At 43.5% G+C, this 12,569-nt stretch overlaps 1 protein-coding gene across 1 annotated transcript; it reads right to left on the bottom strand.

Annotated features, from left to right (window-relative positions):
- Positions 1–230: 230 nt before the first annotated feature.
- tent4b (terminal nucleotidyltransferase 4B) lies at positions 231–11,925 on the bottom strand. The gene is made up of 12 exons (XM_037247742.1): positions 11,142–11,925; positions 5,671–5,794; positions 5,164–5,210; positions 4,826–4,946; positions 4,343–4,450; positions 4,132–4,260; positions 3,797–4,010; positions 3,586–3,712; positions 3,242–3,345; positions 2,792–3,012; positions 2,461–2,607; positions 231–2,045 (listed from the first exon to the last, which is right to left on the bottom strand). Exons 1-12 carry the CDS (start codon positions 11,597–11,599, stop codon positions 1,896–1,898), a joined length of 1,950 nt encoding a protein of 649 aa, XP_037103637.1. The 5' UTR covers positions 11,600–11,925; the 3' UTR covers positions 231–1,895.
- Between the last annotated feature and the right edge of the window lie 644 nt (positions 11,926–12,569).

Genomic DNA, 12,569 nt, shown 5'->3' with positions numbered 1-12,569 from the left:
GCGCTGCCTCTTTGAGAATCACAAGACCCGCCCCCTCGCGCATGTCTGTCAAACACAACCACGCCCACCCCCAAATCAAAACATTTGCAAATGAAGAAAGCGGCCATTTTGTGTCCAATTAAAATTTGATTTCATTAGCCTTTTGGATTCTTTTTTTTTTTAATGTTGCTAGGTTCTGGGATCGAATGTTTCTTGCTTGATATTACAAAATAATTTAAAAAACTCACCAATACTTTTTGTTGTTGTTTGATTTTATTGCATGAAACTGGTGAAAAGCAGCAAAGACGATACAGTCAGTACAGATGGGAACTTTCTTCAACGTCCAAAAGGGTTTCTTTTTGTTTCGAGACGTTTACTCTTTACAACCCTTTAACTTTCCATGACAACCCCCTCCAAACTATCACTATAATCATATGTCCATGTCCTTATTTTCCGTAACACAAGTGCTTCGGGACTGCATTTAAACATAGTATTGCATTGAAAATGGCTGCCAAGACTTGGAAAAAAAAAATGGAAATAACAGATGGTCTGTATTTGCTGGCTGTGATCAGGGTATTAAAAACAACAATATATTTTTCAGTTTCGATAAGATGTGAATTTGATCATTTAAATGCAGTACAAGGCAAGGGTTTTCACAGCGAGGTACTAGCACCACCTACAGGTTAGACTATGTACTGCAATGACAAAAGATGTGGTCTAACCAGGTTTTCCCAATTTTGAGGGGTCTAGAGGTACGATACTTGAATCTTTTGAGAACAGTTGTCTTTGTTGTCGTAATAAATTCTCATGTGCTCTTTTTATGTTATTATCTTTAAGAAAAGTTTGTTACGAATCACCAAAAAATTGTAACACCCCCAAGTAGACCGAAAAATTAAAATCAAACAAGCACACATAAAAATCATGACTCGTAAAATGCTCTCTCACCCTTGTCAACTTGGTCACAACTGCCAATGATCATAATTAGGAAGAAAAAATATTTGTTGTCGTTGTACCTGATTAAAGCTCCCACATCGCAGCATCTAAACATAGTCTCCTCAAAGGGTTCATATTATCTATATTTATCCATATACTATCTTCATATAATTCATAAAAAAATAAATATATTTAACAAATACACAAGTTTGTCGCCACAATTGTATCGCTAACACGTTTTTAATGTTTATATATCTCAAAATCGCGGTTTTCTTCGACTCCACCTGACGAGCCAGGGTTTCCCAAACAGTGTAGGGGCTGGAGGAACGTCTTTTAATTGATCGTCCATTTTTATTTGTTGCTTAGTATTTTTAGTATATGTACAGCATGTGTTGAATTTTCAGGTTTGTGTGGAAGAAGTTGGAGAAACCCTGACAAATATGGACACGTGCGATTACCATAAAGGTCAACATTAACACCGACAGTAAAAAGAAGGATGCTGATGATGATGATTGGTCATGTTGGCATGGCAACGAGACACCCGTGAAAGAAAAAAAAAAGCAGTGGGTGTTTTTTTTTGTAAAAAGATCATCCTATGAAAGAATTGTTTTTTTCTTTTTAGTGTTTTTTTTTTTCCTAGAAATTTTCCTAAGACCTGTTCCGACATAACAAAAATCATCGAAAAAAATCATGCATAAGTTACACCTCAATGCGGTCATTTTAAAAAAATCTTTTTTTTTTGTACATTTGAAGCCATTTCCACTATTATTTTTTCCTTTTTTATAGAAACATTTTTTTCCCCCAACAGCGGAAGTCTGTGGCATATTGCTCCAAGAGAATATTCTTCTCCTGTACATCAGGTGGCGCTAGAGGCGAAAAGAACAAAAGGCTGCTGGCTTGCAGGGAAAACTGGTCGTTGTTCTCCTTTTTTTTTCTCTCTCCTTTAAAGAGTCATTTAGGGTGGAGGGACCAAGGCTACTTCCTTATCTGCAAAGCTCCTCTGGCGCAGAGTCCCGCACATTTTTCCTCTTCTTGCCGTTGCCCTGGTGGTGCGGCCGGTTGCTTGGGTGATTTTTGCTGTTTCCGGAGGAGCGGGAGGAGCTCTGCTGGCCGCCCTTGTGCTGAGAGCGGGCCTGAAATGTCGACGGAGAAGGGAGAAGACATATGACGATTGCCTGGAGGCGCTGAATCAATCGCATTATTTGACACCGCATTGGGGGAATTGTGCTTGGTGACCCAGCAATGAACATCTTTGCCTTGTAATTGAGAAGTTCTGGGTTTGAATCTCAAACCGTTGGTTTTCGATCAGCGTTCCAAAACAAGCAGGTTGAGTTTGTTAAAAGGGGGCTAAATCTCCCACCATAATTGGTCATCGTGAAAAATTCAGCTTCAAAACGATAAATTATAATAACAAATCTGAAGCTATGAATCTATTAGGAATCTAACCCACTCTCCTTAATCACAGAAAATAGCCATTAAAAATGGTCAAAAACATTTTTTCTTCAATGTTGTGTAAAAGACTGTGATGTCGGCGGAGTATCGGCACACCTTTCCTCCCTTGTTGCTTGCGGGTGGAGTGCTGGTCGTGCGGTTCTGCATCCGGTGATTGGTCACCACGGCCGACTTTTCTCTGTGGGCACTGGCAGCACGACCCGATTGTTGCTTGGCTGTCTTGCACGGCGTACCGTCCGAATCCTGTTTAAAAAAATAAAAAAAAACGCAGATTGACAATGGCGACTACATATAAAGTCCAGTCGTCAACAGATTTTTCATTCTGGAGTCAATTATTGAAGTTGAGTGACATTTTCAGGAGAGTTCTGTCCCCCACTGTATTTTATGAGCAAGAACAAGAATATCAAGTTGAAGATGAAAGACTGACCCCGTCGCTGGAACTGGAGGATGTGGTCGAGGGCGAAAGCGGGGATGAGGACGGCGACGAGTGCAGGGAAGGAGACGGCGACGACGACGAGTTGGATGACGAGGTTTTGCTCCTCGTCGGCAGGATCACTACGACGTCGTCATCCTCGTCGTCCTCTTCTTCCGGAACGTTGTTGTTGCACTGATCCAGCTGTTGCGACTCGAACAGCGTCACGTCATTTCCTGCAATAAACACCGGCGAGATAAATGAGTCGAGATTGCGGGCTTTAGGGCAATTTGAAAGCGACTTGATTTTTTTTTTTTTCATTTAAAATGTGAAATAGATTTCAGTGTTATATGCTGGATTCTATTTCAAAATCAATTTCAAAACAAGATAGCACACCAAGTCTGAAAACGAACGAAAAGAAATTTTGACAGTCAGCTGCGTGAACATTTGTTTTGGGTGACGTACGGTTGAGCGGCAGGTCCTTCTGGGATGGGCTTCCCCAGTTGTTTCGAATCCACTCCCTGTACTCGTCCACCTCCTGAGTCACGCGGATGATTCGGCCGAGTATGCTGCAAATGAGGAGCGACAACTCAGCACAATGGAATTTAGAGTCTCTTTACTAAAAAGGCAGCCAGTAAGATTGCCGTGGAGAAACTTGCATTTAGAAATTAGACAATAAAAATCTCATTTGTAAAAAAATAAATAAATAAATAAATAAAAGATTTCTTTTTTTATTTTATTAATTCTGAATCCTCACTAAATATTAAACAAGCGAGACTGACTGGGCATCAACAATGAGACGCGCTTACCTCTCGGTGTCATTGTTGGGGTAGTACTTGGCGATGGGCGACACGGCGTGGCTGAGCACCACGTAGGCGTAGTCAAACGCTTGCTTCACCTGCATGGCGCCGTAGGAGCTGCGGCCAACGTCGTTGTCTGTGGGATAACAAGATTTTCTTTGAGGAGATGTGTTGCAAAAGAATGCGTGGTATTAAAAAAATTAAAATAAAAAATTCCCACCTGGCTGCAGCGGGTCCTCGATGTAGAGCATGGAGGGCCTGTAACCGTCCATCATGTTCTTCTGAACTTCATCTTTGGCCACGTAGCAGCCGCCGTCCTTTATCCGGATGCCCGTTTTTAGGTAGTTGAAATGGCGTCCGTAGAGCTCAAAGAACTCGATGAGCAGCACGCCAAAGTTGATGTTGGGGCTGCAAACGTCTTCCCTGTAGTGAAGCTAGTGGAGGGAAAAGAGGAACGGTGTGCGAGGATTGTAAATGGTGACGGATGAGGACAGCAACTGAGCTTGGACGTGCCAAATCATTTTCAGAAATGCCTAAGCCCCTCCCCCTTCACACCTGCAGGAAGCTGACGGCCATGAGGAAGAGGCTGTAGGACCCGATTCCGCCGGTGAAAACCTCGTTGAGGTCCCTCTGTAGGAGGAACTGCTTGAGCACCAAGACCAGGTAAGGCAGCACGGGGTATTTCTGCACACCAGGAATATGATGTTGACACATGGCAGTGGGGGGCTAAAGACGCCGGCCGGGCGGGGTCCTGAAGCAAGAGTACCTCTTTGAATTCCTTGATGAGGCATGCCGCTTTGACGCCGCTCTCCACGTTGAAGCTGATGTCCACCTTGACCTCCGTGAAGGAGTCGGTCAGTTTGATGATGGGCACCTGGGAAGACAATGAAATAATCATCATGATAAAAGTCAAAAATAATAATAATACCAAATAACACAAAATCTTTACTTATCATTTGTGGCTAATTGGGATGGCTTATTTCAAATAACAAGACGAGGAAAGTTTTTACATAACTATCGAGGGGAATAAAAACATCTGCGGCAACACACAAGCAAAACAAAAACATTTCACTTTCCTTTTCCAAGGACTGAGCGCTTGCAAAATACAGAGCTGGAATGTCTTGAAATTGGGCCAGCAAGCCAACGCCATCGCAGCACTTTTCGACCGAGACATCCTTCCCTGGGCTTTCCCTTGTCTGACAACTTCTCAGCGGCCGTTCTTTTGAAAGGAGAAGAAAATGACGCTCACCGTGGCTTTGTCCAGAACTTTGATGGAGTTCTTGTCGGCCACGTTCCTCTTGCGAAGAGCTTCTTCCAGTGTCCACAGGGGGAGCGTTTCCCACTTCCCGAATACCACCAAGTCGATGTCACTGTGGAGACAATGAAAACACTCAGAACTTTGGACAAAGAAACAAATATCGTGGGAAAGAGGAACATTTTTCATTATAATGAAGGAAATGCGACCACTGGTATTTTTTTTTCCTCCTGGGAGACTAAATGTTGAAACGTATCCTCCACAAAAAAAAAAAAAAAAAAAAAAAACCACAAAGGTTGTCTAGCATGAATAAAGATATGTTGGTGACTCACCTTGTTGGCAAATAGAGGCCCGTGCTGAAGCTTCCAAAAACTTGCACCTATCGGGACACATAATGACTCATCACAACAGAATCGAGTAGAACATCTGTATGGCGCAGTGTGATCATTATTTGATTTTACAATATGTCACCCCCCCATTTCCCATTAGGAATGTTGTACAAATCAGACGTGACAATAAAGACAAAAATACAACTTTAAGCCAATGATCTCATCCAACCTTCCACCTTTTAAACCCTCCTGTTGAGCAACACGCTGGTGGCAGAACACAAATAGATTTAAGCCCGCTCTTAAATGGCCTGAAATGAAAATGTAGTGACTGTGCGTGCATTTACGCCACTAAGCTGATTGCAGAAATGTCTCTGTGAATGAATGAATGAATGAACTCTTGCACGGCAGCGACTCGCCGGCTTGTGTTTTGGGATGATTTGCGTCATTTCGAGCGACCAATCCTCAAATGCTACCAATATTGTATAAGTGGATCCAGCCAGGTGGCTATACCTCAGCGCTTGGCCAAAGGTTGTGAATGACGCCTTTAATTCTGTCGACCACCTCCAGCCTCATCTTCTCCTCCTCCGGCCGTGGAGAAATGTACGCGTAGAAGTCTCGGATCTCTTCGTGTAACCTGGACGAGAACAAATTTGAAATTGAAGTTAAAAACCTTCATCCTTGTCATACTCTAAAAGTCACTCATTGAAAAAAAATCAAAACATTCAGTCTCATCCGTTTTGAATAAGATTTATTGCTCGATGGGTCAAAAAACAAAAAAAAAAAAAAAGCTCAGATGGACTGAGCTTTATAATGAGGACTACCAGCGCGCGTCCTTGAGAACGGGTCACCCTGCCCGCATCCGGCGTGGCGACCGACCGACCTCTTTCTTTGACCGCATTTATCAGCGAAAACGGAGGCACGGCTGCAAAAAACAGCCAATGGGAATCCCGCCTCGATTTTCAAAGTAGTCACACGCTGCGGTATTTAAATGTGTCATTCTGCTGGACTGGCTTTGACAGCTCATCAGAATTCAAAGCAACGCCCTGTAGAAACATTGAAGTCTTTCAAAACCGAGAGAAGCCTGTTGGACAGCATTGAGGTATAATAGATTCAAAAGCTGACTTTGACCTTTAACCCCGGTTGAAATACCGAAGCAGTCAACAGTCGTGGTTGACTGCCTTATTGATCCTTACTTTGGTTAACTTTTCAACAAAACACAATTATTCGAAGGGAGTCATTGTTTACACTTTGTATTCAGAATTTAAAACGTGTTGGATTTTCGTGTTGTGTCGATTTTAGACTACTAGTGGCGCAGAGAACAGTCAAAAGGATTTTTCACAATTCCGGGCATCTCAGAGTGATGAAAAGTCCATTTTCCATGATATGTCTCTTTTAATATGACAAACGGAAAAGCCAAAACAGCTCATTTTAAAGGAGAGCATAATGGCTTTAACCAGCACACCGAGGTATATTTGTTTGTTTGAAATAGTCTAAAATTGCAAGCTGGGCAAAGTTCCAATGTAATGACTAATCTCTTATATTTATTTATTTTCCCCTCTCCCTCCCCTTGTGCAAAGTGCAGCGTCGCGGCACCGTTAGGTTTCATTTGAGGAAAAATGAAAGTCAACAGCTCCACTAGGCGTGTTTACAACATGACTACTTCCATCTAGCTTTTGAGGTAACAATAAAACAACACAACATACATCATTCTGGTTCAACGTATTAAAAAAAAAAAAAAAGACTTTTGTCTGATTATTTAAGGGTTTTAAATTTGGAAGAGAATAGTGTCTTGGTCAACACAGCCTAAATGTAGCTTAAGTTTCATTCATAAGTTTCACTTCTAGGGAAATGGGCCAGGCCACGGAAAGTCTCGTCGCCTACGCAAGCTCCTCGGATTGAGTTACAAGTCCTGTGGGTCCGCGGCTCCGTTTATCCGATTAATCCCACTTGCCTGGATTATAGTAAAGTTACGTAAGCTTTTGCAGAAGCCAAGAGTGCTCCTGGGGGGGAAGGACAAGGGTTGTTTCCAAAACACCATTAGGCTCCACTTGATGGTTGTGAATGTTAGCATTTCTCTCGGAGTCCTGCTTTCATGATTTGATATACACGGGGTGTAGTAAAAGGAAAAAAAAAAAGTACTTCTTTTCAGGAAAGTGCAAGAGAACTCTTCAGTTGATGCTCTAAACATAAAATGTCTTGTTTGATAGCGATGATCAGGTTTGACAGAAGCTGAGCTGCAATGTGTTTGTGCTGACGAGGCCGTTGCAACTAAAACCGGTTTTCCCAAGGTTTGAAAACTGGTCTCGAAGTTTCTTTTTAAAAAATCTTGCTTATTGGGAAAAAAAAAAAATTCTTTGGCTTCCCCGACGTCATGCCGCGATTTAGACGAACCAAAGTGGCCAACCTTTGCAACCAAATACCGCCAAGTGTCACGTGACACTGCGAGCCCCGACGCTGGAGGTGAGAGAACCCGTACCACGGCACGTTGCTGCGTTCAAAAGCGGAAAAGCATAAACAAGAGGCAAAGCGGTGTCTATGTCTCACAGATGGCACGTTCATGAATGTTTAACCTCATGAACTGATCCGAGGTGTTGGCCAAAAAGACACACAGCAGCGGTTCCCGTTACACTGGCGACGACTGGTTCTGGTCTGGGCCCTTTGTTTTTTGCTTCCAGCGCCTAATTAATTTCATTATCCAAGCTGCCAGGCAGGCTTAAAATGGAAATTTAGCGTATCCGTGTTCTACTGTAAAAGTTAATGGCAGTAATAAAGGCATATTGCTGAGTCATGTTTCCGTGCTGGTGTGTATGGAGAGTCGCAATCGAGCGCAACCTCACACTTGATGTGCAAAGAGTTTCATTTCATTTCACTGGCCATGCGCTAAGAAGGCAATTTTACATGGGAAATAAATGCTGCAGAGCCAAAAAACATAGAACCCATTCATTGCTGCACCAGTCATTTAATATTGTTTTTATACAGTGCAATATTATGGAGCGTTATTTTTTTTTTCCTCACTGAAAGACATATTATGGGAGAACCGATTAATGGGATTTTCACTCATTTCCTTGTAAAAAGCGTTTTGACTTGCGTACACGCATGGTCACAAAGTTGCACTAAAAAAATAATTGCATGCTCAATGTACGAAATTAACTTGTCTCGATAAAAGGTTGGGAAAACGCAATACTCGACTCCTGCTATCATTAGCGCCGATACTTGGCCGTGGTGGACGTCGTGGAGTCAGCAAACGACTTCTAGCCAAAAATCCAAGTCATCCGTCACAACTCCTTGGAGGCATGACTACTCAATTTCACACTGATTTGTCAATTACAATGCCTCATCTCCAGTGGGCAGTAAAACATGGAAACAATCAGCATGTGTCTGGCTCCTTGAACAAAAAAAAAAGCGTGAACGTTGATCGCTGTATCGGAGTGGAGCACATGCCCAAGTGGTGACGTGCATCTGAGATCAAACCTGTTGGCTTTATGGGTGTGCTGATGCGGCGACAATTAAACCACAGGCATCTAAGTGATGAATGGTTTGGTACGTTAGTTCAGAATCACCAAGCAAGCGCCGTTGATTGCTTTTGTCTCAACCGCCATTTTAGGAGCCCAAACAAATGTAGACAACGTGTGACCCGTGCTGCGATTATAATCCGACCCTCGGGCATTTTTTTTATTTTTAATTACAAAATGATTTATTTTGATGAATTATTTTGAAAATGATATATTTTTGATTATTTTTTTTAATATCAAAAATGTTTTAATATCAAAACTGGCATTTGAACTACTGGGGTGTGTTGACTTTTTATATGCCTTCCATGCTGTGTAAATTCGGCATGCTCTCTGTATGGAAGAGACACTTAACATTTTAAACAGCACTTCACGTCTTTTTCACATATTTTAAAGAACGTTCAAATTTTAGCTTGGAGAACTGCCTGTAGTAAAAGTCAACGGTTTGACGGTGGGCCAAAGCCGAAGAAAAGAACCGATGGTTTCCATTCCCGTTATTTCATACTGGGCACAATAAAATCTGCTGGAAGTTCCTTAACTTGGACTCAGCCGACGCAAGAAGCTCTCCGGGGCTCTGCCGACTTCCTGAATCCATATAAGGCAGCTCGACTATGGAGCTACATCAACTTCTCCCCCGATTGGACATCCGCAAAGAGGTCTCAGGTTTACGGAAGTCAAGTCCGTGTGGAGCGTGTCAACAACTGCGAGACGGGACGCTCAGGGGAAGGGGGAGCCAGAACGCAAAAGGAGAGTGTGGAAAACAAATAAGCACATGCCTTTGTGTCCCATGTCCAAATATAGCGTAGACGCTCCCCGGGGGAGGAAAAATGTATTCAAGACGCACGCCCACCGTCACTCTGGCCTCTGCTGGCGAGGGCACAAATCATATGCTGCGATGGGGCGCAGTTTTACGACCGCTCGCAAACCGCAAATCACAGAGATGAATTTACGCACTGCAAAACAAAAAGCGACGAGAAGCAGCGCGAGAGGCGCTCGGTCGCTCCGACGACCGAGTCTCAAACGTCGAAGCTCTCGGGCTGCTTTTGGTTCAAATGACACCGTTGGTGAAATTGAGCTAAGGATAACGGCAGCATAAAGACCAAAATAAAAATACCGATGAGATTGGATACCTTCAAACTGCCTATATTTTTGTTGAAGGTTCTATTATCTCCACAATGTGAAGCTAAAATCTTTTTTTTTTTCCTGGACTTAGTCAACTTGACCGACCACACGGTGCAGCAACAATACGTCTTGTCTCGCTTGACACCTTGACTGATGAACATGTTGCCCTGCTATATATACACTGCGCATGTGACTTGCTGTAAATGTGCCCGAGGCACTTTCTACAACGGGATCTAATACGAGCACTATAATTATCACCAGCTATTCCTTTGAATTTTCGTTACGGGTGTTCTAAAAGGTATGCTCGAAATATTCGAGGTGAGAACCCAAATAATAATTCAAATCATATTCGTTGCAATGAGAATTTCAACGAGGCCACTTACAATCATCTGAAAGGCCAAATCTGGCCCGGGGGCCGCACCTTGCCCTACCTGTACATGGAGTTGAAAGGCCAGTCCAGATTTGAGGAAAAATACGAGCGAGGCACATGCTGCTTGAAACGTACTGAATGTGTGTTCACTAGTGGGAGGATCACGTGACGAGTGTGTCAAGTACAGAGTGGAGGTGGGCGGACTCGGTCACATCGGGTGCACGTTGTGCTCATGTGCAGCAGAGCTGGCCTGAGGCATGAGCCAACTAAGCACCTGCTTAAGGCCCCGCGACCGCAAACTTTGGCGTGTTGCGGAAGTGCAGGATAACAATTTTATTGGGTTGTTTATTTTGAATTTTCATACCAAACCTTTTGCCCATTTGAAAGGCCTAGTTACTCAATCTCAGTCTTCGTTTTATGATCGTAGTGGCACTCGAAAGAATCGATTAATTCAAAACACAAACAATTTACAAATAAAGTAGAATAGATTTAAATGGCGCAAACATGGGGCTCCCAAATATCTCCCCAAAACTATGAATAAAGCTCTCTTCAATTCAAAACAACGAGTATGGTTTTACATTCTTCAAAATAGACAGGCTAGTATCGATACCTAGTATCGTATCGATCTGATTTATGTAATCAAAATTAGTAGCTGGATCAGTTAGTACTAAAAAGTAAAAGTGGTATTGAACATCCCTGACTAAAAACAAATTTATTAGGAATGTTTTGTGACAAGTGACAATACTTTTTGAAAGTTGTCAGTGTCAGCCGAGAAAAGATTTCCAAGTGACCAAAATGTTCAATTGCAGCAAAGTGTGCAGATTTTTTGTTATATATTTGTTAAGATTTGAAGAACATTGTCAAAGTCAGCCAAACGGGAGAATGTTTACTCTTTTCGGATATGAAGGGCCACTTGACCAGGTTGGCTTTGGGCCTTCATATGACTAAGTACGGACTCCAAAACACAAACTTTCTCTTACCCCACGATCCCTTCCGAGTAGTTCCTGCTTTTCCACGGCGTGCCCGCGTACACGTCGCGGCCCTCCGTGCCGGATCCACCGTTCAAAAGGCTGGAGTTGAATCCGAAAGTGCTCGCCTTGTTGTCCCGTTTCCTCTTATTCGGGTGCCCGTCCGCCGGGCCCCTGTTGCTCGGCGTGGCCGCCCGATGGTTGCGGTTGCCGGACTCCAGCGGCAAAAAGTCCCGCTGATCTACGAGCTCGCCGTCCCCGGTGGGACTAGTCATGGTCGACTCGGATGTCCCGGTTCCAGCGGTGAGAAGGACGGCTCCCGACGGCGTGCTGAGGCTCGCTTTCAGGATGCCGAAACTGTTGTTGACGTGCAGGTAGCCGAGCCCTTGCGTCGTCTCCCAGATCTGCATCCACAGGTTGTTGGCAGGTCCGCGTTGTTCTGGTTGGAACCAGGCGATTCGCGGATCCATCAAACGAGAGTAGGCAAGAACCCCCCCACCCCTCCCCTCCCCTCCTCACCACCCTCCCGTGAACAGCTAGCCAAGCTAGCGTTAGCTCGCCTAGCTTTGCCCCCCGTTACTTCTTCCAATTTTGTCCCTCGAAGGCGACGAAACACAAACGACAATCGAGCACAGAAAAGCGGCGAGAGTATCCGTAGACTGTTACCGACGCCTGCTACGGTTGTTAACCCCTTTAGAAGCCCACGGGGGAACACGAGACCGTGCCGTACCGATGGAGGTTCTCCTCTCTCTCTCTCCCTGACCCTTCCCTCGGAATCGTAACTCCCTCAATGGCGGAGCTTAGCCTAGCTGCTGCGCATTGCGCATGCGCGAGCAGATGGTGGGCGGGGTCATGTTACGTAATCGTATGCTTTTTTTTTTCCCCCTCGCTGTGGTTACGTAACGACGTCGGATTTCTGTGAAGCCTCCAGATGTGTTGAAAAATGATCGAATGATAGATATGTGGATGCATAAACATGTCAACTCAAATAAAGTTTGAAAATCAGTTTTTATTTAAAAGGGCAGTCATCAGATATAAACAATCACAGTCTACCAGGTGCCAAATTGCGATCATTATAGCGCAAGCTTACTAATATCTCCATTACAAAATTGCTCGTTGCTGTTGTCCAACCCCACCTCCTTAAGGCAGGCACATTTGCGAAACAAAATGGTTCATTTACAAAAACCACACATTCTTTAATAAAAATGGGGCATGCAAAAAAAAGGACATTTTGAATATGTTTGCTTGTAAAAATTTGTCACCTTTAGAAATCCAGTCCATTATCTTACAACAAATTGTCAGGGATACCCAGACCTGCAAACACACGTATACATATGAGACACAGCCAAGTTTCTTTTTTTTTTTTTAGTTTCTATTATACGTATAACAATGTTTCCCATTCTGACAATTGGCAACCCCCAAAAACGAACAAAGGGAAAG

This window comes from Syngnathus acus, chromosome 3, assembly GCF_901709675.1.
Source record: "Syngnathus acus chromosome 3, fSynAcu1.2, whole genome shotgun sequence".
Classification (NCBI taxonomy): Eukaryota; Metazoa; Chordata; class Actinopteri; order Syngnathiformes; family Syngnathidae; genus Syngnathus; species Syngnathus acus.
The sequence above is the reverse complement of the archived record's forward strand: the minus strand, read 5'-3'. Positions and strand labels throughout refer to the sequence as shown.

Bases quoted from the DNA above. Each gene is read 5' to 3' on its own strand.
- tent4b (XM_037247742.1), bottom strand. From the start codon at position 11,599: ATGGATCCGCGAATCGCCTGGTTCCAACCAGAACAACGCGGACCTGCC. The intron at 4,261-4,342 runs GTACTCTTGCTT...CCTGGTGTGCAG, and splicing joins TCATCAAGGAATTCAAAGAG to AAATACCCCGTGCTGCCTTA. The intron at 3,346-3,585 runs GTAAGCGCGTCT...CCTCATTTGCAG, and splicing joins CCCAACAATGACACCGAGAG to CATACTCGGCCGAATCATCC.